General features: G+C 43.9%; 1 protein-coding gene across 3 annotated transcripts in view; it reads right to left on the reverse strand.

Annotated features, from left to right (window-relative positions):
• TBC1D1 (TBC1 domain family member 1) overlaps positions 1 to 19,989 on the reverse strand; it is a 212,579-nt gene that overhangs the window by 54,931 nt on the left and 137,659 nt on the right. The window contains exons 13-16 of one of the 3 annotated variants that reach the window (XM_054997478.1): positions 19,583 to 19,857; positions 17,551 to 17,697; positions 16,197 to 16,316; positions 15,274 to 15,413 (exon numbers count right to left, since the gene is read on the reverse strand). In XM_054997478.1, the coding sequence (XP_054853453.1) occupies positions 15,274 to 15,413; positions 16,197 to 16,316; positions 17,551 to 17,697; positions 19,583 to 19,857 (682 nt within the window). The remainder of the gene's footprint in view (positions 1 to 15,273; positions 15,414 to 16,196; positions 16,317 to 17,550; positions 17,698 to 19,582; positions 19,858 to 19,989) is intronic. The other 2 variants (XM_054997480.1, XM_054997481.1) reach the window with 2 other exon arrangements.

Consider the following 19,989-nt stretch of genomic DNA (forward strand, 5'->3'; position numbering starts at 1 on the left):
CAAGTATGTAAACAATCTTCTTTTTTCTTCTCTAATTCTTTTAAAAAGTCTTATTTTAATCTAGTTTTCTTTCCGAAGCGAACTTAAATAGTTTCTACAGAGTCTCAATTAATGATTTCCACTTTGATCTTATTCTTCTAGCCGAATTTAAGTCCGTGAAAGAGATAGTGATCTTTACCTTGCCGGTTCTTTTCTGGGTTGTAATCGCTGTTTCAGTTGTCAAAATTAGTCCAATTTTGCTACTGAGGCTTGGGTACGACGGCCCTATGCCAACTTGATGACTCCAAAGTTGTTGTAGAGATAACAGCTGCCCTTCTTAGAGCAGGACCTCAAGGCTGGGAGAGGATCCTTTATTCAGAACTCCCCCTCAGCCGAGATCACACACCCTCTGGGTCTTGAGCATACCTGCCTGCTCTCCGCCTGAAAGCAGGGGGCTGTGGGTGATCTAGCACCCCACCAACCCAACAAACAACAACTGAACCGCATCAGCCCGCCATAAATCCCAACCGGAAGTCCCCCCAAAAGAGTTTATTGTCTATAGCCGTCACAATTTACCATACATCGACTAATAAACAGTTAAATCCATTATCAATTAATTAAAACAGTACAGTATGCCAAAGTATCCCAGGAATCACGAAACAGCCTCATTCAGTACCACCTTAGAGCTTATCTTTTTGGATGCAAGTGCAAACTGAGAGACTCTATAGGACACATGATTATCAGTGTCAGATAACAAAACCACAATCTTCTCGATTTCAGAATATGTGTTTGTGACTGATAGGATTCTGGCCAAGAATTTAGCTCTGGGTACACTATCTAATAGACAGTAAAGTAGGTAGTGGGGAAGGTTCTCCACTGTAGGTAATCCACAAATGCAGGTGCGATGTTCCATAGGGATGTGAGAATAACGCCCTGCCAAAAGAGCTGCTTGCATCATCTGAAAGCGCAGAGCAGTGAAAGACATTCTGAGGTTATAATGAGAAATACTGGCTAGGTAGGGAGATCTTAAGTGGTCAATTTTTAAAAAATTTTTTTTTATTGGTGAGTACATCATTGATACATACATTCCCCTCCTACTGAATTTATTTCAACCCCCACCCTTTCCCTCCCCCCTCCTTATAGACTTCCAACAGCTTTCCAACCCTTAACCTATCTTATTACTTAACTTATTTTCTACTATATTCTTCTAAAACATACATATATTGTATCTCTTAATCTAAGCCTATTCAAATTCTTTTATATATACTATATCGTCTCCACTAATATATCCATTGTCTACATCATTAATTGGACTAAATATTTTTAATAAAATCACTCTGATAATATTACTAACTTAGGTTAATTAATAACCAAATTTTCCCATTAATGGTAAAGTTACTTCTCTCTTCTATTTCTAAAATCACAAATTAATAGTTCTCAAACTGCCACAGTCCTCCTTTCACATCCCATTTTTTTTCTAAATATTGTTTCAATTTCCCCCAATCTCCAATATATTTTCCTGGATCAAGATCTTTCAGTTTTCTTGTCCTTTTGTCCATTTCTGCCATGTACAGCAATTTATATATCCAATCTTCTATAGTTGGTACTTGCACTTTCCATTTCTGCGCGTATAAAAGTCTCACCGCTGTAGTCATATAAAACAACAATATTCTATACTGCTTTGGAACGTCTTCCATTCCCAAGTTCAGCAGCAACAATTCTGGGTCCTTATTTATTTGGGTTTGCAAAACCTCATTAATTACTTTAGTTATATCTCCCCAGTATTGCTTAGCTACCTCACAAGTCCACCACATATGATATAATGATCCTTCATGCTTCTTACATTTCCAGCATTTATCTGACATATTAGTATTTCCTAGCGCAATTTTCTTTGGTGTTAGATACCACCTATACATCATTTTATAGACATTCTCTTTAATATTGGTACAAGTTGAAATCTTCAATGTATTTTTCCATAAATGCTCCCAAGATTCCATTGTTATTTCTTTATGAAAATTTATTGCCCATTTCACCATCTGGACTTTAACTGTCTCATCTTCTGTGTACCATTTTAAAAGTATTTTACAAATTTTCGAAATTTCTTTTTTTTCTTCTTGAAGAATCACTTCTTCTAATTCCGAATTTTCCAATCTTATTCCACCCTTTGAACAGTCCGAGTTATAAAGATCTCTTATTTGCTGGTATTGGAACCATCCATAGTGAGAAGATAACTCTTCTTCCATTTTAATTTTTGACATTTTATGTTCCTTCGACATTATCTCTTTATAGGTTAGACATTGTTGTTCATTGTAAACCGCTCTCGGATCTATTACTTCATATGGTACTACCCATGAGGGAATACCACCTTCCATATAGTTCTTATATTTCTTCCAGATTGTGAAAAGGCTTTTTCTAATGTAGTGATGCAAAAACATAGAGTCCACTTTAACTTTATCGTACCACAAATAGGCATGCCATCCGAACAGTTTTTTATATCCTTCCAAAGCCAGCAGTTTACGGTCTTTTAGCATTATCCAATCTTTTAACCAAACCAAACAGATTGCTTCATAATATAATCTTAAATTTGGCAATTGCAGGCTGCCTCTTTCTTTCGAATCTTGTAACACCTTCATTTTCACACGAGGTTTCTTGCCTGCCCACACAAAGTCCGAAATTTTTCTTTGCCATTTATCAAATTGTTTGTAGTCCCGCATGATTGGAATTGTTTGCAATAAAAACATCACACGTGGTAGCACATTCATCTTCACTGCTGCTATTCTTCCCAACCATGACAAATTTAATTTATTCCATTTTATCAGATCTCTTCCTATTTGTATCCACAATTTCTCATAATTATTTTAAAATAAATCTATATTTTTTGCAGTCAGCTCAATTCCTAAATACCTCACTTTATTAGCTACTTCACAATCTGTAATCTCCATCAATTCTTGCTGTTTTTGCTTTGTCATATTCTTACACAATATCTTCGACTTCTTTTTATTCACATAAAATCCAGCCAAATCTCCAAATTCCTTTATTTTGTCCAGTATTTTTGGCATATTGTATATTGGATCCTCCACTATTAACATTACATCATCCGCAAATGCTCTGACTTTGTAGGAAAATTCCTTTATTTTTATGCCTCGAATTGTTTTGTCCTCTCGTATTTGAATCAACAACATTTCCAAAATCAGAATAAACAACAATGGAGACAATGGGCAACCCTGTCTCGTACCTTTAGTTATTTTCAATTTTTTAGTCAAATCGTCATTAACTACAATCGCTGCACACTGGTCTTTATAGATCCCTTTAACTGCTTGTATGAACTTATCTCCCATTTGCAGCTTTTCCATAGTGGCAAACATAAAGTCCCAGTTTAGATTATCAAATGCTTTTTCAGCGTCCACGAAAAAGAAACCAACTTCCTTGTCACAATGCTTATCATAATATTCAATGGCATTTATCACTGTCCTTAAATTATCCTTAATTTGTCTATTAGGTAGAAATCCAGCCTGATCCTCTGCAATAAATTCCAACAGCCATCCCTTTAGCCTCTCCGCCAAAATTTTCGCAAATATCTTGTAATCATTGTTCAATAACGAAATTGGGCGGTAATTTTTAACATTGGTCAAATCTTGTCCATCTTTCGGGATCAGCGATATATTGGCTTCATTCCATGAATCTGGAATCTTTTGGCCCTGCAAAATTCCATTCATTACCTCTCTCAAGAAAGGTACCAATTCATTACCCATCATTTTGTAGAACATAGCCGTTATTCCATCCGGACCTGGTGCTTTCCCTAATTTAGTCAATTGTATGGCTTCTTTTATTTCCTCTTCTGTCACTTCCCTGGTTAGCTTTTCTTTCCATTGCTCTGAAATTATTGGAAGCTTTATTTTCTCCAGGTATTCCACTATTGAGTCTCTCTTCACCTCTCTTCTTTGGTACAATTTTGCATAAAATTTAAAAAAGGCCTTACTAATAGCTGATTGGTCCACCCATGTTTTATCATCTTCTCGGATCTTAGTTATAGTTCTCTTCCCCTTTCTCTTCTTTAATTGCCACGCTAAATATTTCCCAGGTTTATTTGCACCTTCAAACGACTTCTGATTCATTTTTTTCAAATTCCACTCAAATTCTTTATTATTCATTGCCATCAACTGTTCCTGCAGAATTTTCATGCCCTGATAAATTTTCTTCTTCCCTGGTCTTCTCTTAAGTTGTATCTCTTTGGCTTTAATTTTCTCCATAATTTCATGTCTCTTTTCTTCCTTTCTCCTTCTATCCCTTGCATTCAAGTCCATTAATATTCCTCTTATCACAGCTTTATAGGTGTCCCATACCTTGTAGGTTGGTACAGCCTTATTCTAAGTGGTCAAATTTGATTAGTTTATACCAAGGAGCTGCCTTAGATTTTGATATTGATAGCCGATCCATCACTGCATCTGACTTATAGATCCACTCCTTAAGTGGGAGGTTGTTGGCTGAGACCCCTAACAGGTCATCCGGGATGGTATACCTTTGGCAAATGGTGGATAGAAAGCCAGGGCATGCAGGGTCTTTGGACAGTAAGTAATTTACTGATTGGCAGCTTAAGGAGTCAGAACTGGAAAATTGGATCCTTTTCCAGTATTTTAAAACTGCAAGGTGTACCCGCACCCTAAGGGAGGGGAATCCAGTTTCGGCCCTCATCAGGGCGGCAGGAGCGCCTTTGGGTAAAGCCAAAATCCGTCTCAAGAACTGGTTTTGGATTACCTCAAGGCTGGTTAGAATGTCTTCCTTCCAACCCCACACTTCAGCTCCATATAGGAGGTGAGGGACTACCTTGCTCTTAAATAATTTCAGTGCTGGATCTATCAGTCGAGCCCCCCCCCCTTTGTATGAAAGAAATGTATGATTGACCCTAAAATCCTTGATGCTGAGCATTTAACCGACGCAAGATGTATGTTCCAATTCAGAGTCTCTTTAAAGGTTACCCCAAGATTAAATATCTGCATTGCTGGATTGAATTGCCAAGGATGCTCCAGTGGGAGATTTTTGGCTTTCTCCTGAAAACCATTATTTTTGTCTTTGTGTAGTTGACATTGAGAGCTTCTTCATTACAATAAATGGCCTAACTGATCTAAGAGTCTCTTCAAGCCGATCTTGTTCAGGGAGGTTAGGACCATGGGCTATATGACAAGCTTTATGGCTCAGTGACAATTTGAACCTGGCTGACTCTAAATATCCCAAAGATCCCCTCTGTTTCAAAAGGAGTTTGATCACAGCACATGGGGTGGCTGTTCAAGATACACAAGCCCTAACACCCTCAAGCATGCAGAACTTTGGATTCTGGCCAGAACAAGTTGATTTTTTTTTGCAAAAGAAACAGAAAATTCTCAAGTTGTCATATACTAGGTGGTAAACCTTTATCTGAACTATGCCAGACTGTAGGTGCGGGCTCCTGTGATTGACACACAGGAACAACGTGCTTGCACATGGGAAAGTGAGCATTGTGGGCAGAAAACTAGGTTATACTTATTTAGATAGTTACAACCTGCTTTTCTTCACAATGGGGAACCAAATCACTTTACAACATTGTTCTCTCCTCTTCCAATGTAGTTCACTGTCGGAGACCCGCCCCCGTGGGGCGCTCTGCCCGCAGATGATTCCTCCAAGTAGGAGGAGAGGCTGGAAGAGCCAGCGCGAGACTCACCCGCAACCCCTGAAGCTCCAGATGGCAACCAGCAACCCGGCCCCTCAGCGCAGGATAGTGGAGGTGAGGGGGCGCGCGGAGAGGAGGCGGAACTGGCACCTCGGAAAACCAAGCCCTGCGAGCCAGCAGCGAGGCGGAAGGCTCGTGCACAAGAGGCAGTGTGGGAATGGAGGAGGAGCGCATGGCTGCAGGTGCAGCAGCAGGCGGAGCTGACCACCGAGGATGAGGCAGAGCAATCAAGCAAAGGTGAGACACCTGGCCCTCTTATGCCGCCCTGACCTTATAAGCAGCATAAGTGGGAGCAACTTTGTTCACCTTGCACCCGGTGGCTCACCTCGCATCCTGCCTTGCTCGGAAGGATCTCCTGCGACCTGACCTCGGCTCCATCCCCGACCCTCTCCTGCCTGTCTCCGTTTGAAACTGACTCCCCGGCTCTCAGACCTCGGTATGGCTCCTTGACTCTCCACTACTCGTGCCCCTGATGGACAGACTCCCCGGCTCGTGACCTTGGCGGGTTTTGGACTCTCACTTGCAGCCCAATGCTCAGCTCAGCCCCTGCCCCGTCGGGAGCCCTAGCCCTGACCATGACATTCACACTGTGAACTACATTGGGCTGATAACAGAGTGACTGACCGAAGGTCATCCAGCCAACTTCCACAGCAGAGGGGGATTTTAACCCGGGCCTCCCAGATCCTCGGGCTCGCACTCCTCTCCCTGATATGGTAGCCCCCACCTTCAATGTGAAGCGGTATCATCCAGCCATTGACTCGCTTTGTTACATGCCATTGAGAGCACCAGATAACAGATCTTCTTTTGCAGAGTGTATTCTTCTTTCCCCATGTTTGTATGTTAAAGTAAAGGAAGTTCACAAAAGGTGAGCCTGAGAGCTTTTTCCACAGCAGTCTCGTTTTGGAACTTGTTGCTTACAGAGGTTTGTCAGGCTGGCTCAATCCTGGCCTTTATAAGGATGATAAAGGACCATTTTATACTTAGAAAGGCCTTCACTGGGCTGCTGGAGGAAGCTCATGGTAGGTTCAACCAGTGCTATGTCACTTTCTTGTTTTTAGCAAGCTTACTGAGAGATTTAGTGTTTGCTCATATTAATGTGTTTTTTGTTTTCTTTAATTTATTTAATGGATGGTTTTATTGTATGCATGTTTTTGCTATATCTTGCATGGAATGTTAAGAAAAGAATAAATAAACTAACACAATATTAATAATGCAGCAACAACAGGAATAGGGAAGAGGGTAGAAAAAGGCTACAACTATAACATGCGGAAAGGGATGGAAGCAACTAAGCTGCTACAAATATTTCTCGTCTCTTTCATTTTTGTGATGGTAGACAGTATCTGAGATTCAACACTGCAGTACAAAACCACAAGAGGAAACACACCAGACCAGGCTACCTTTTTAAAAAGAAAAGCAAACAACATCACTGTGGCTTTTGAGACTGTAAAAATGAAAATGTCTAAGCGGAAGCAAACAAAAGAAAAAGAAGCCTGTTGAACAATTTTTTTAGGCTTCCTGTAAACCATCCATCATTTTCACACACACACAGACAGGTCAGTGCACAAAGTGGGAGGCCCCGTCTGCCCCTTGCAACTCTGCTGATGCGGAAACACAAACAGCAGCTGCTCCCTTACTGCAGATACAACGGGCACTGGCACTCACAGCGTACGTTTCCATCACACTCCCACTGCGCATCATGTGGGAACTTTTCATGCCACCATCAGGTACAGCTAAGAGTGACATGGAAACTCTCCACTCAGTGGGGACAACATGCATCGGCAATCCTGTTTCATTGCCACTTAGTCACTACAAAGAACAGGTGACAAGCAGAGAAATCACCCGTGGGTGACAGAGTTGGGAGGGGCCATACAGAGACCATCCAGTCCAACCCCCTGCCCAGTGCAGGATCAGCCTAAAGCATCCCTGACAGATATTCATCCAGCCTCTTCTTGAAAACGGCCAGTGAGGGGGAGCTCACCACCTCCCTAGGCAGCTGATTCCACTTTTGAACTACTCTGACCGTGAAAAAGTTTTTCCTAATATCCAGTCGGTACATCTGTGCATGTAGTTTTAGCCCATTGCTTTGGGTCCTACCCTCTGCTGCCAACTGGAACAGCTCCTTGCCCTCCTCCAAATGACAACCTTTCAAATATTTAAAGAGAGCAATCATGTCCCCCCTCAACCTCCTCTTCTCCAAACTAAACATTCCCAAGGCCCTCAGCCTTTCCTCGTAGGGCTCAGTCTCCAGACCCCTGATCATTCTTGTCGCTCTCCTCTGCACCCTCTTGATTTTGTCCACATCCTTTTTGAAGGGAGGCCTCCAGAACTGCGCACAATACTCCAGGTGTGGCCTGACCAAGGCAGTATAGAGAGGGGCTATGACCCCCTGCGATTTCGATGCTATGGCCCCTTTGATACAACCCAGGATTGAATTAGCCTTTTTTGCCACTGCATCACACTGACTGCTCATATTCAGTTTACAGTCCACTCTTACCCCAAGATCCCTTTCGCATATACTACTGCCCAGAAGTGTATCCCCCATCCAGTATTTGTGCTTCCCATTTTTGTGGCCCAGATGTAATACTGTGCACTTGTCTTTGTTGAATTGCATCCTATTCACAGCTGCCCACTTCTCCAGAGTATTCAGGTCTTGTTGAATTTTAATTCTATCTTCTTGGGTGTTTGCTACCGCTCACAATTTGGTATCATCAGCAAATTTAATGAGCAGCCCTTCCACTCCTTCATCCAGATCATTGATAAAAATATTGAAAAGTACTGGGCCCAAAATCGAGCCCTGAGGCACCCCACTGGACATCTCCCTCCAATCTGATGAAACGCCATTGACCACCACTCTTTGAGTGCGGTCCTCTAACCAGTCCCCTATCCACCGAACTGTCCTATAGTCCACTCCACAGTCTTCCAGTTTGCCCATCAGAATGTCATGGGGGACCTGTAGCTTGAGACAACATGCACTTCATTTGTGTGCTCCTTGACTGGCTCCATATTTGTTTCAGGTGTGGACATCCCAAGCTCTTACTCACTGCATTAATTCAACTTTATATTTATGCTTGATATCTTAACATCAGCTTGACGTCTATAACTGGAAAAGTCTGAAAACAAATCACCAAACCATCTGTCCTTGAGCATTTAGAAAGGATGGCTGTGATTACTAAGAGCCAGCATGGGTTTCCCAAAAACAAGTCATGTCAGACTAACCTTTTCTTTTTGAGAAAACTGCTACCTTGCTGCATCAGGGGAATGCTGTAGACGTAGTTTATCTCGAATTCAGTCAGGCTTTTGATAAAAGTTCCACATAATACCCTTGTCAACAAGTTGGTAAAATGTGGTTGAGTGTTTGTTCTTCAAGGAACAGATTTGCTTTGGCCACTGACCTTTCCACATGTCTTTTTAAATCCCGGTGTGGGTACCACCTTTTTTATTCTGCACTGTCATGAAATAAAGCGGGTTATGTTGTGAGGTATGGACATCAATGCTGGTGTCACTGTTGGTGGCACCACTTTTTAAAAATGTTCGTATATGCCCAGTTACATTATTATGTTATGAGATTATGGTGACTAAAGGCACCCAACACTAAGGTGTTTGCAGCAGAAAAACACAAAAAAACAGAGCCGGATCTGGGGTTGCCAGCACCTGGGGCATCCCAAGTCCAGAGGCATCCCTGCCTCCATGTGCACGCAAAGCACGCGTGAACTCCCGGGAGTGCGTGATAACATCACGGAAGTGACGTCATCACGTAGGGCACCACCCAGGAGCATGCCACCTGCACTGCCTCTGGAGGGCTGGGAGCGCACAGCGAGCCAGCCGCCCCATCAGCACTGGAGGCACATGGTGCGTGGGATGGCTTCCCAGCCCTCCCACACCACTGCCCGTGCTGTCGCCAAGGGCTGGGAGCGCATGTTCTTGGCCAGCTGCTGCTCAGCACCCTCTCTTCGGCAGCGCCGGGGGCAGGCAACCCCCTACCCCCCCATAGATCCAGCCCTGCAAAAAACAAAAAAGAAACAAAAGAAAAAGAAAACCCAACATGACATGTGTGCAGTTTTAGTGCAGAGTAAGCCCAAACATAATTTTTTTTATCCAAAAAGCATAAATTGTTCATTTTTGAAAACCTAAAAGAGATCCATGTAACCACAACACAAATTAACTGCTTATTATATTGTTATGAAACATCTTTTTAAAAAACAATGTTTTAATGTCAAATTTTTTGTTTTTAACTGTATAATGCTGGTTTGCCACCTGGTGCCAGTCTCTGCCTCGCAGCTCAGGGTCAGCCTGGGTCAGCCTGGCCAAGGCTCTCCAGTTTGGACTGGTGTGTGTGTGTGTGATAAATCTTATACAAAAATGTCTACTCAAAACACGGCTGTCATGTATTGGGGATTTTTTTAAAAAAAACAAGCATACTGAAGTTAGAAAAGAATTCTCTGATATATAACAGCCATGCTCTAAGTAGACATTTCTGTTTTGGGTTTATGACACACACACTCGACAATGGCCCAAACTGAGGAGCCTCGCTCAGGTTGACCCAGAGCTGAAAAAGCATGACTGAAAAAGTCGACTCAAAACTGCATCGAGAAAATATCTGGGAATATCAGGCGCATGCAGAAAACTCAAAGAGAAACCTTGAAAATGCTGCACTGAAATCTGAAGGAGGAGATGAGGGTGCAGAATTCAGAAGAAAACCTGCAGCAGTACGGGGCTAGGACTGGTGAAAATCATCCATGCGGAAAAGGCCTAAGACTAAAAGACACAGAAGAAGCTGGCAAGTCACAAAGCTAGCAGGTACAAAACAGCAGTGATGGCGGAAACAAACCAGAGGGAAAAAATCCAGAAGGAAGTGAATATGTAACAAGTATAAATCAATTTTGTGTGGTGTAGTGTGGTGGCTGGAGTCTCAAACTAGGATCTGGGAATCCCCCCTCTGCCATGGAAGTCTGCTGGGTAACCTTGAGCCAGCCACATACTCAGCCTAACCACCTTCACAGATTGTTGTGAGTATGAAATGGAAGAGAGGGAATTATACAACCTCTCTGGGTTCCCACTGGGGAAAAAGTAAATAAATTAAATATGTTTGGGAAATAGGTAATATTTACATCCATCTGTGCTATGAATAATATAATAATAATAACATAATGATAATGATAACAGTAATAAAATGTGTTGCTTACCTGTATCTGTTGTTCATCTAGGTCTTCTTCTGTGCAGGCACACATGGGACTGCGCACGTGCAGGCCTGCCGATCTCGGAGGTTTTTTTATAGCTCAGAGCCACTAGGGGGCACCCTCACCCTTCAGCGCACCTGCACAAAACGGCTCCTAAAGGGCGGGGCGCCCCTGACATACCCTCAGTCCTCTTTCACTGCCGTACTGCAAAGGTAAGTACTAAGAGTATTAGCGGGGAAGGAGGGAGGGTATGTGTGCCTGCATGGAAGACCTAGATGAACAACAGTCACAGGTAAGCAACACTGTTTTTCATCTATGGTCTTTCTGTGCAGTCCCACATGGGAGATTACAAAGCCTAAATACCTGGGTGGAGGCAGTAAACTCCAATCACGAGAAGACTGACTGCAGGACCGCTGCGCCAACTGCTGTCTCTCTTCTATGGCCAAGGCGTAGTGCTTGACAAACATGTCTGCTGAAGCCCATATCGCCGCTCTACAGATGTCCTGGATCAGCACACCTCTCAGGAGGGCAGCTGACGACGCCTGGGACCGAGTGGAATGCGCCTGAAATTCCAACAGACAAGGTAAGTTTGTGGTTTTATAACACAGTAAAATAGTTCGAACTACCCAACGAGCCAAAGTCTCAGAACTGGCCTTTTTACCCTTCTTTCGACCCCAGAAACACACAAAAAGGTTGGAATCAACCCTAAAGGGCCTATCCAAATAAAATAAAATGGCTCTACGAACATCTAACGCATGTAGAACCCTTTCAGCCTCTGAAGGGTAGCTACAAAAAAAGGTCAGTAAGGAGATTTCTTGTGAAAGGTGAAACTTCGAAACCACTTTAGGCAAAAACTCCACCTTAGTTCTAAGAACTGCTTTGTCCACGTGGACCTTCAGATAAGGAGGCTCAGAACATAAGGCAGCTAACTCACCCACTCGTCCGGCTGACGTAACAGCCACCAGGAAGGCCACTTTCGGAGAAAGGAAACGTAAAGGACAAGCGGCCAGGGGTTCAAAAGGTTTCGACATAAGCTTAGCCAAAACCAAACCCATTGAGAGACTAAAGGCTTAACCGGGGGAAACAAATTGTTTAAACCCTTTAAAAATAACTTTGACGTACAGTGAGAGAATACCGTATTTTTATCCACAGGAGGGTGAAAGGCAGAAATAGCCGCCAAGTATACCTTAACGGACGAATTGGACAATCCCCCCCGTTTGAGTTCCCAAAGAAATTCAAGAATCTCAGGTAAGGAAGAAGCCGGGGAGTCCACACCCTTCCCCTGGCACCATAAAGTAAACCTATTCCATTTCAGAGTGTAGGATTGGCGAGTAGACTAACGCCTCGCATTCTCTGGGACATTATTTACTTCTTCAGAAAAGGTTTGTCCTGCAGGATAAGCCAGGCTGTGAGTTTGATTTTGTCTATCCTGTGGTGAAACACCCCCCTCCAGAGCAGTAGTTCAGATCTTATTGGAAACTTGTGCATTCGAGTCTGCAATCTCAAGAGGGAATGGAACCAAGGCTGACGTGGCCAATATGGGGCTATCAGAATTACTGACGTCCTGTCCGCCTGTATTTTGCTGATGACTCTTGCTATTAGAGGGAAAGGAGGCAACGCATAGAAGAGGTGATTTGACCACTCTAGTTGAAATGCGTCCCCAAGAGACTCGTGGCCTGCTCCGCCTCTTGAGCAGTAGCAGGGAACCTTGTGGTTTTCTTCCAAAGCAAACAGGTTGTACCTGTTTGCTTTGGAAGAAAACCACAAGGTTCCCTGCTACTGGATGTAAGTAATCGTCTTTTAGGGACCACTCTTGATTGTCTGCCCTTCCAAAGGGAGGTCCTCGACCTTATTCCTAGTCTCTGCTGGTAGAGCTGTGGTCCTGAGCCAAGCAAACCTACGGAGCACAACAGCAGAAAGTAGAGACCTGGCGGAAGTATCTGCCATGTTTCGGCCCACATTAATCTGGTGGCGGGATAGACGGGCAGCCTCCTCTTGAATCACTCGAAGGAAGACTCTCTGATCTTCCAGCAGTTGTGGAATGAATGTAGCAACCTTATTCCACAGAAGTAGTTGGTATGTGGACATCATTGCAGCATAATTCACAATTTTAATTCCGAAGGCCGCAGAGATATACATCTTACGTCCCATGTTGTCAATCTTCCTGCTCTCTTTGTTCAAGGGGACAGACAAGGACCCCTGCTTTGGCTTTCCTTGCATGTCCTCAGTAACTAAAGAGGATGGAGGGGGACAAAGAGACAGGAATTGACACTGGTCATATTTGACCCTGTAGAGATTTTCCACCTTCTTGTTTGTAGCCGGGGTGGAAGCAGGCTTCAAGTTCAAGCCCAGGAGAAGTTCAACTAGGCCCTCGATCATAGGAAAAGCAACCGCAGGAGTCGATCCAGAATATGTGTGTTTTAAAATCTTGTCCTTAGAACGTGGTTCTGTAGAAGCCACTTCAATCTCAAGGGCCTTACACATCCATTGAAGGAGCTCATTGTATGCCCTAAAATCATCTGTGGGTGAAGCTTCTTCGGACGGACTGATCACACCCTCAGGTAAATCAGATGGAGGAGAATCATAAGACCTTGAGCATTGGAACCGATCCTCATTCTCAGTGTCTGACAGCCTCGGGGATCGCCTCGAACCCAGGTACGAACATGCACGTACTGATGGAGATCAAGAACGCACTCTGCACCTATAATCAGAAAAGTAAGAACTCTCTCTATGATAGTGGTGCAGGGCCGGGTCGTCCTGAAATCGGTGACGGTCATAATATGGACAACCCCTTCCCTTGACAAAAGGGTTATCCGGACGCCTCAATCGCCTCCTTTCCCCCCGAGATGAGTATGAGGATCACGAATCCTGAAAAGGGGATTTGGAACACCCCGAAGGAGTGGGTGGCTTCTCTATCAGGATCACATCCTCCTCCGTTGGGCTTTTAGAACACGTGGTACTGGGGGACAGATGGTCACCCGATCCTCTATGTCTCTTTGCAGGTGCGACAGAGTCGATGTTACTCCGAGGATCCCCTGATGGAGAAGGAGAGATAACGCTCTCTAAAATTTCCTTATCTCGTTTAGAAGATTGACACTTCTTCTTCTTTTCCAGAACGGGACCAGATGGATCCTAAGAAGCCATAGGAAAAACAGTGTTTCGCTTACCGTAACTGTTGTTCATCTAGGTCTTCCGTGCAGGCACACATGGGACTGCGCACGCGCAGGCCTGCCGATTCCAGGGGACTGCACAGGAAGACCGTAGATGAACCCAAGGTTTTGGAACCGAGGAGACACTGCGTCGGCTCCAAGAAGACCGCTGGTCCGAAGCCGTTCCACTCCGAGGCATCCTTGGTTCTGACGGTCTTGGAGTTGCGGAACCTTCCCATAGAGTCAGAGAGTGAGAAGCAATTGCCATTGATGCTGAGGGAGTACGTGGTGGTCTTGACTCTGGTGTGCTCAGATCTGAAGAGGTAGGTAAAGTCGGTTCCAAAGGACTTCGCACCTCCAAAGTAGTTGGTTCCAACGGGCAGCACGTGGTGTGGGCTGGAGAGGAACGGGAGCGAGGTGTCTTGGCCCCCGAAGAACTTGGCCTGGGCTGGGTAAACTTTTCGGAGGCGGTAGAAGGCGTGGTGGCAAGATCGGTCGCCACCATGGCGCGCTGCCATAAAGAGGCTTGCAGTCTACCCACCCTTTCTGCTCTGGCCTTTGGAGTGAAGGTATGGCAGTGCTTACAAGCCTGTGTGTTGTGGGTCTCCCCTAAACAATACAGGCAATTAGAATGACCATCAGACTGGGTCATTTTTCTATCGCACAAAACGCACCGTTTGAATAAGGCTTTCTCCGACATTTTCACAGTGGAAGAGGAATGTCGTCGATGAAGAGCTACTATCAGAACCTCTAAAGTTGGCCGCAAAACAGGAACTGAGGGTACCTCGGGGCGCCCCGCCCTTTCGGAGCCATTTTCAGCGGGAAAGATGGCTGTGCAGGCGCGCTGAAGGGCAAGGGCGCCCCCTAGTGGCTCTGAACTATTAAAAAACCCTCCGAGAATGGCAGGCCTGCGCGTGGGCAGTCCCATGTGGGACTGCACAGGAAGACCACAGATGATCAACATTTGATTTATATACTGCCCTTCTGGACAACTTAACACCCAGAGTGGTTTACAAAGTTATTATCATCCTCACGACAATCACTCTGTGAGGTGGTTGGAGCTGAGAGAGCTCTGGAAAAGCTGCGACTGACCCAAGGCCACCCAGATGGCTTCAAGTGGAGGAGTGGGGCATCAAACCTGATTCTCCAGATTAGAGTCCTGCCGCTCCTAACCATTACACCAAACTGGCAAAACCTAGTGAAGGAAAAATCCCTCATCTGCACTCCAGGTTAGGGTGAATCCTTATTTGACAAAGGCCTTTACCGTCCTGCCAGCAGGGAGAATCACATCCTTTCTGTGGTGTTGCCACTCTCAGAAATATCTGTTGTCTCCAGGAATGCCGGCGGGTCCTCACAGGTGTTTCATAGGCAGAATCTGCTTCACCTATTCTGGGCTTGTAGTCACTAAAATCAGACAGTGCAGAAAACATTTAGTTTCAAAGTTGGAGGAACAATCATATAAGTATGCTAATTGCAGTGCACTTTGTGATCAATAAAATGTACAAATCTTCAAAGTATTCTCAGTAAGAACCTGTAAGTAATATAAAAACTACAGGACTTTTAATTTTTTTTCTTGGAAATAACTACTATGAACAGGTCACTTCAGAGAAATGCAGACCCCATGTGAAAATAATACCCAAGAATTTCTACTACCTCACACACTTCTTTCTATGACAAAACCATGTTATGTAAAGTTTTATATCCTGTCCCCGGACAACCTTAATAAGAGAAAAATGAGCCCCTAGAAAGGATTTCTGAGTCTATCTTTTAAAAATACTAACCCTAAACTTTTGCAGCAATTCATGAATCATATCCCTACCTCCAAGGTCAGAGAAGCCACAGTGCAAATTCTCTGCCCTCCCTCACTTTCTGTGCAGTAAAATGGCCCAGTAACTGAACTACCATGAGGTAAGATCCCAAACAATCTAGCTCCGAACAATTCTCGGATGGTCCAACTGTTAAGCAAGCCGTGCGCTTCTGCTTTGTGAATGATCCTGTGGGATTTCCAAACTGAGGTGTTCCCTCTTCCTGTCCTCACAACGTGCCAACTTTCTCGACAAGCCATTGTCATCTCTGAAGCACAAACGATGGTTTGTGTTTTTCTACACACACCATTTTATCTTATTCTGAAACAAACATTTCTAGATAACACATATTCCAGCTGCAAGCACTAAAAGACGACAGTACCTTTTTGTATTCCTAAAGTCAGAGGTGTTATTTTCATCTACAGGAGCCAGAAATTTTAAGAAGTTTGGCACAGAAGAGGAAGAGTGAAGCTTTTTCCGCAGAGCAGAACGGTAGGAGGTGCTGAGAGCGTCGTCAAAAGGGGGCAGTTCAGAATAAGGGAGTATAAATATGCCAAGTAAAATTAAAAACAAAACATAACCAAAAACACATAAACACAACAGTGTCTATATTAAATAAAGAAAAAAAAATACTTGGAGGAGTTAAAACAAATAGCAAGGAATCAAAGACTAAAACTGTAAGATATTCTACCAATTTTACTTTGAAGAGTCTATCTGGGGCTGGTTCTATTTCTTGACATATGCATATATTTTATACCTATTTGAAGACCACCCCAGAGATTTATTCCAGTTGCAGTAAAAAATGTGACACCCTCGTTTTCCGAATTGCGCAGTTTGTCTTGGAGAGTGGTAGTAGAAACCTGGTGTGGGGAGGGGGGAGTGGATGGCCTTGGTTTTCCATCTTCACTTTAAAAGGAGAGGGATTGCACCAATTTCATTTTAATTGGTTGTATATGATGAGAGAAAATGCAGTAAGGAAACTGCTTGCCCACCCCCTTTCCTCAATCCAGGGTCCACATACCATAGTCTAGTCTAATTAGCTTTGCCAGATGGAACATTCTACTGAAATTCAGGTTGGGTTCACATAAAGGTTTTCCAGTGACCACACTAAATTAACCCAGTTTGACTTCTTTTCTTCATCAGCCACCAGGTGAATTGGTCACATGAATGCTTCTTCCAAAACATACGATATCAGAACCTGAACATGCAGTGAAGCCGTCATATGATCACTGCAACATGCCATCAGCGGAAGGGAATGAACTCAACCTCCGTCCCCTCAAGGCACATCTTATCACAAATCAACGATGATTCTAATTGGTTCTTGCTTCCATGTAAATAAGGTCTGTTTTCATTGTTATGTGGTAAGAATTAAAATGGTGTAGGATCTAAGATAATGTGTTTTAAAACAGGCTCCCCCCCCCCACTTCTTCCCAGCCACTTCTCTTCCCGCAGTTTATTTTTGAGGTTGGGTAGTTTTTACATTTTAAAATTTTCACCAAGCTTGCAAACACACCTCCTTGCCTGTACTAATGCAGAAGAATCACCTGCATGTGATCAAGGCAGTGAATTATTTTTTTTAATTAAATTCTAGGCCACAGGGCAGGCTCCTTTTTTCTTTTTCTTTTTTAAGGACTAGCTGCTTTTGAGTGTCTTGATAGCATTTGCTGGGATTTTTCAAGGGATGCCTACTTGTGAACTCATCCACAGCCAACCACACAGCCCCCCCCCCCCCTCACCTCTTTGGTACAACTTGCCCACTTTGCTCTCCACTGGAATTATGCCTGAAATGCTTAAAGAAACTGGGTGAGGGGGATGAGAGATGAAGGACAGCTGCAGGAGGAAGAGGAAGAGCAGAAGACTGATCAGAAGACGTTTTTGAGCTGCTGGCAAATGTGTTCAGATTTGGCAATGAGGATTTCAGCAGGAAAGAGTAAAAGAAAGGAGAGAGAGAGAGAGAGAGAGAGAGAGAGAGAGAGAGAGAGAGAGAGAGAGAGAATTATGATAAGTCAAAGAATAGGGCAGAGTTAATTTTTTTAAAAAGGTATCACATCACCGTCTTTGAATCAAGAATGTTAGGCTAATGCTCAACAGCAGCATAAAGGCCAGCAGCACGGAGCGTGCAAGCTGGATTTTCTCAAAGGATTTCCAGACGCTCCCTGGCAGGAAAACAGAGTAAGTTAGGCAACCAACATGCAACGATGCCTTCCTGCTTGTCTGGGAGAAATATCCAGATGGGTGAGTAAGAAACAAGCCAAGACTGGCTGACCCCTTTCCCTGATCATCAGGAAAGCGACAGCAGCACCGAAATCATGCAACAGGAAATCCTGCTCCAGGGACTGACCACCACCTGAGTCCTGGGCGGGAGAGGGGCGGGCTTCACAGTGGAGAAGGGAGGAGTCCTCAAGAAAACAGTCTTGCCGCCTACGTTTTTGAAACAGCCCATGGGGCAACACCAGGGCTTTGCTGACTGGTTAGCAGCAGGAGTATTTTCTCTTCAATTTATTGTCTCCTCTCCTTTCACTCACTCTGGGGCAAGTTAGCAAAACCATTCTCACAGTATCCTAAAGAAGTTTCCTCATCGCATGGCTCAAACATGAGCAGTGAAAAAAAAGTCCTAAAGTCAACTTCTACTAAGCCAGGAGATGCATCAGAAACAGCAATTCTGTACAACATTCCCAGCACACCATTTCTGACCCCAGTCCACTCTGGCGCAAAAGCCGTCTTCTAGTGCTCTAAGGGACAAAGTTCCAAGGAGGAACGGGGAAGTTCAGGCCATGTTTTCCTTCTGAATGCTGCCTTTCTCTTTCAGCCTTCCTTCTCCTTTTTGCCAGTAACTCATTGATCTCAGACATTTTTTTTTTAACTAGCTAGGGAAGAAAAACAGATTTGGCACAAAGTCCAATTTCTAGCAGTATACCTTACACAAAAACGGTAAGCGCATAATAACAGAGGAAAAGCATAGATGAACAGTGGAGAATTCAGTGAGTGTCAGTAACAAATGTACACCACACATGTGAATTTTTAGAAGACAAACACATGAGAGTATTGGCATAAAAGCAACACTGGAAGTGAATCATTATAACACTGCAGTCAAATGAACAGCTTTATGGAACTTACCGGGGAAAATAGTGTAGGAGCCTGATCTCAATTCACCAGCTTGGGAACTGCACAATTGTCTGTCCTTCAAAAGTCTTCTCATCTGCTTGCTCTTTAGCATTCTTTCTCTGTGAGCAGTACTCCCAACTCTACCATCTTACCTTCTCTTCTCTGAAGAAAAATGGTGCATATCCCTTTGGGCACATGCGTTGCCCTCAAAGAAAACATAAACCCCTGTACTGAAGGAATGCCATGCCAGAGTTCTAGGTCTCTGACCTCTGATCAGAATACTTCCCCAAGTGTAAGAGCATCGTTTTCATGGTCCCCTTGGAGTGGGTGCCCTAATGTGACAGAGGCGTACACAAACAATTACATGCTGTTCACTGACCTATTCAATAAGGGTATTTAGAAGTTTCATTCATAAAGTATACTTTCATCATCTGTCTTTTTCCAGCAGTGAAAAAGATTTTCTGAAAATTTAAAAATTAAATCCTTAAATAATAAGGGAAAAGGTCCATGAACGTGCTGTGGTTGGTTCTGTCAAATATCTTACTCCCCAAGATAAAATGCCATTTCCCTTTCTCTAAAAGGGACATACCTGCTATGGAATGGGCATCGTCACACACCCCTACTTTTCTCCCTCCAAACATCCTGTTGTAAGCTCAGTCTTACTTTTGTTGACGAGGAGTCTCTGTGCTGACAGAGTGATGCCTCCTAAGTTTTCTTTGCGGGGTGGAGGGTGATGCCTCATGGGTTTCGGAAGATGCCTGGCTCTCAGGGGGCACGTGGCTCAGGGAGTTTGCTCTCCGTCGAAAGCCCTGGTAAGCTGCTTTTGCTGTCTGGTAAGAAGGAGGGCTCTCGGGTTCACTGGACCGACTGCTCACAGAGCCATTAGCCTTCAGCAGACTCTCTGGGGGAAGGAGTTCTTTCTCGCATAGAGATGTTTCCTGTCATTGAAAAGGTTTGTACATCTAAACGTGCAGGGTATAACCACCTTTCAATGCCTCAGACCCTGCGCTTGCTCTTCGTTTGCATACGTGTTTTTATTAAGATTTTTACTGTCCCTTGATATGCACCAC

Source organism: Eublepharis macularius, chromosome 14 (assembly GCF_028583425.1).
Source record: "Eublepharis macularius isolate TG4126 chromosome 14, MPM_Emac_v1.0, whole genome shotgun sequence".
Classification (NCBI taxonomy): Eukaryota; Metazoa; Chordata; class Lepidosauria; order Squamata; family Eublepharidae; genus Eublepharis; species Eublepharis macularius.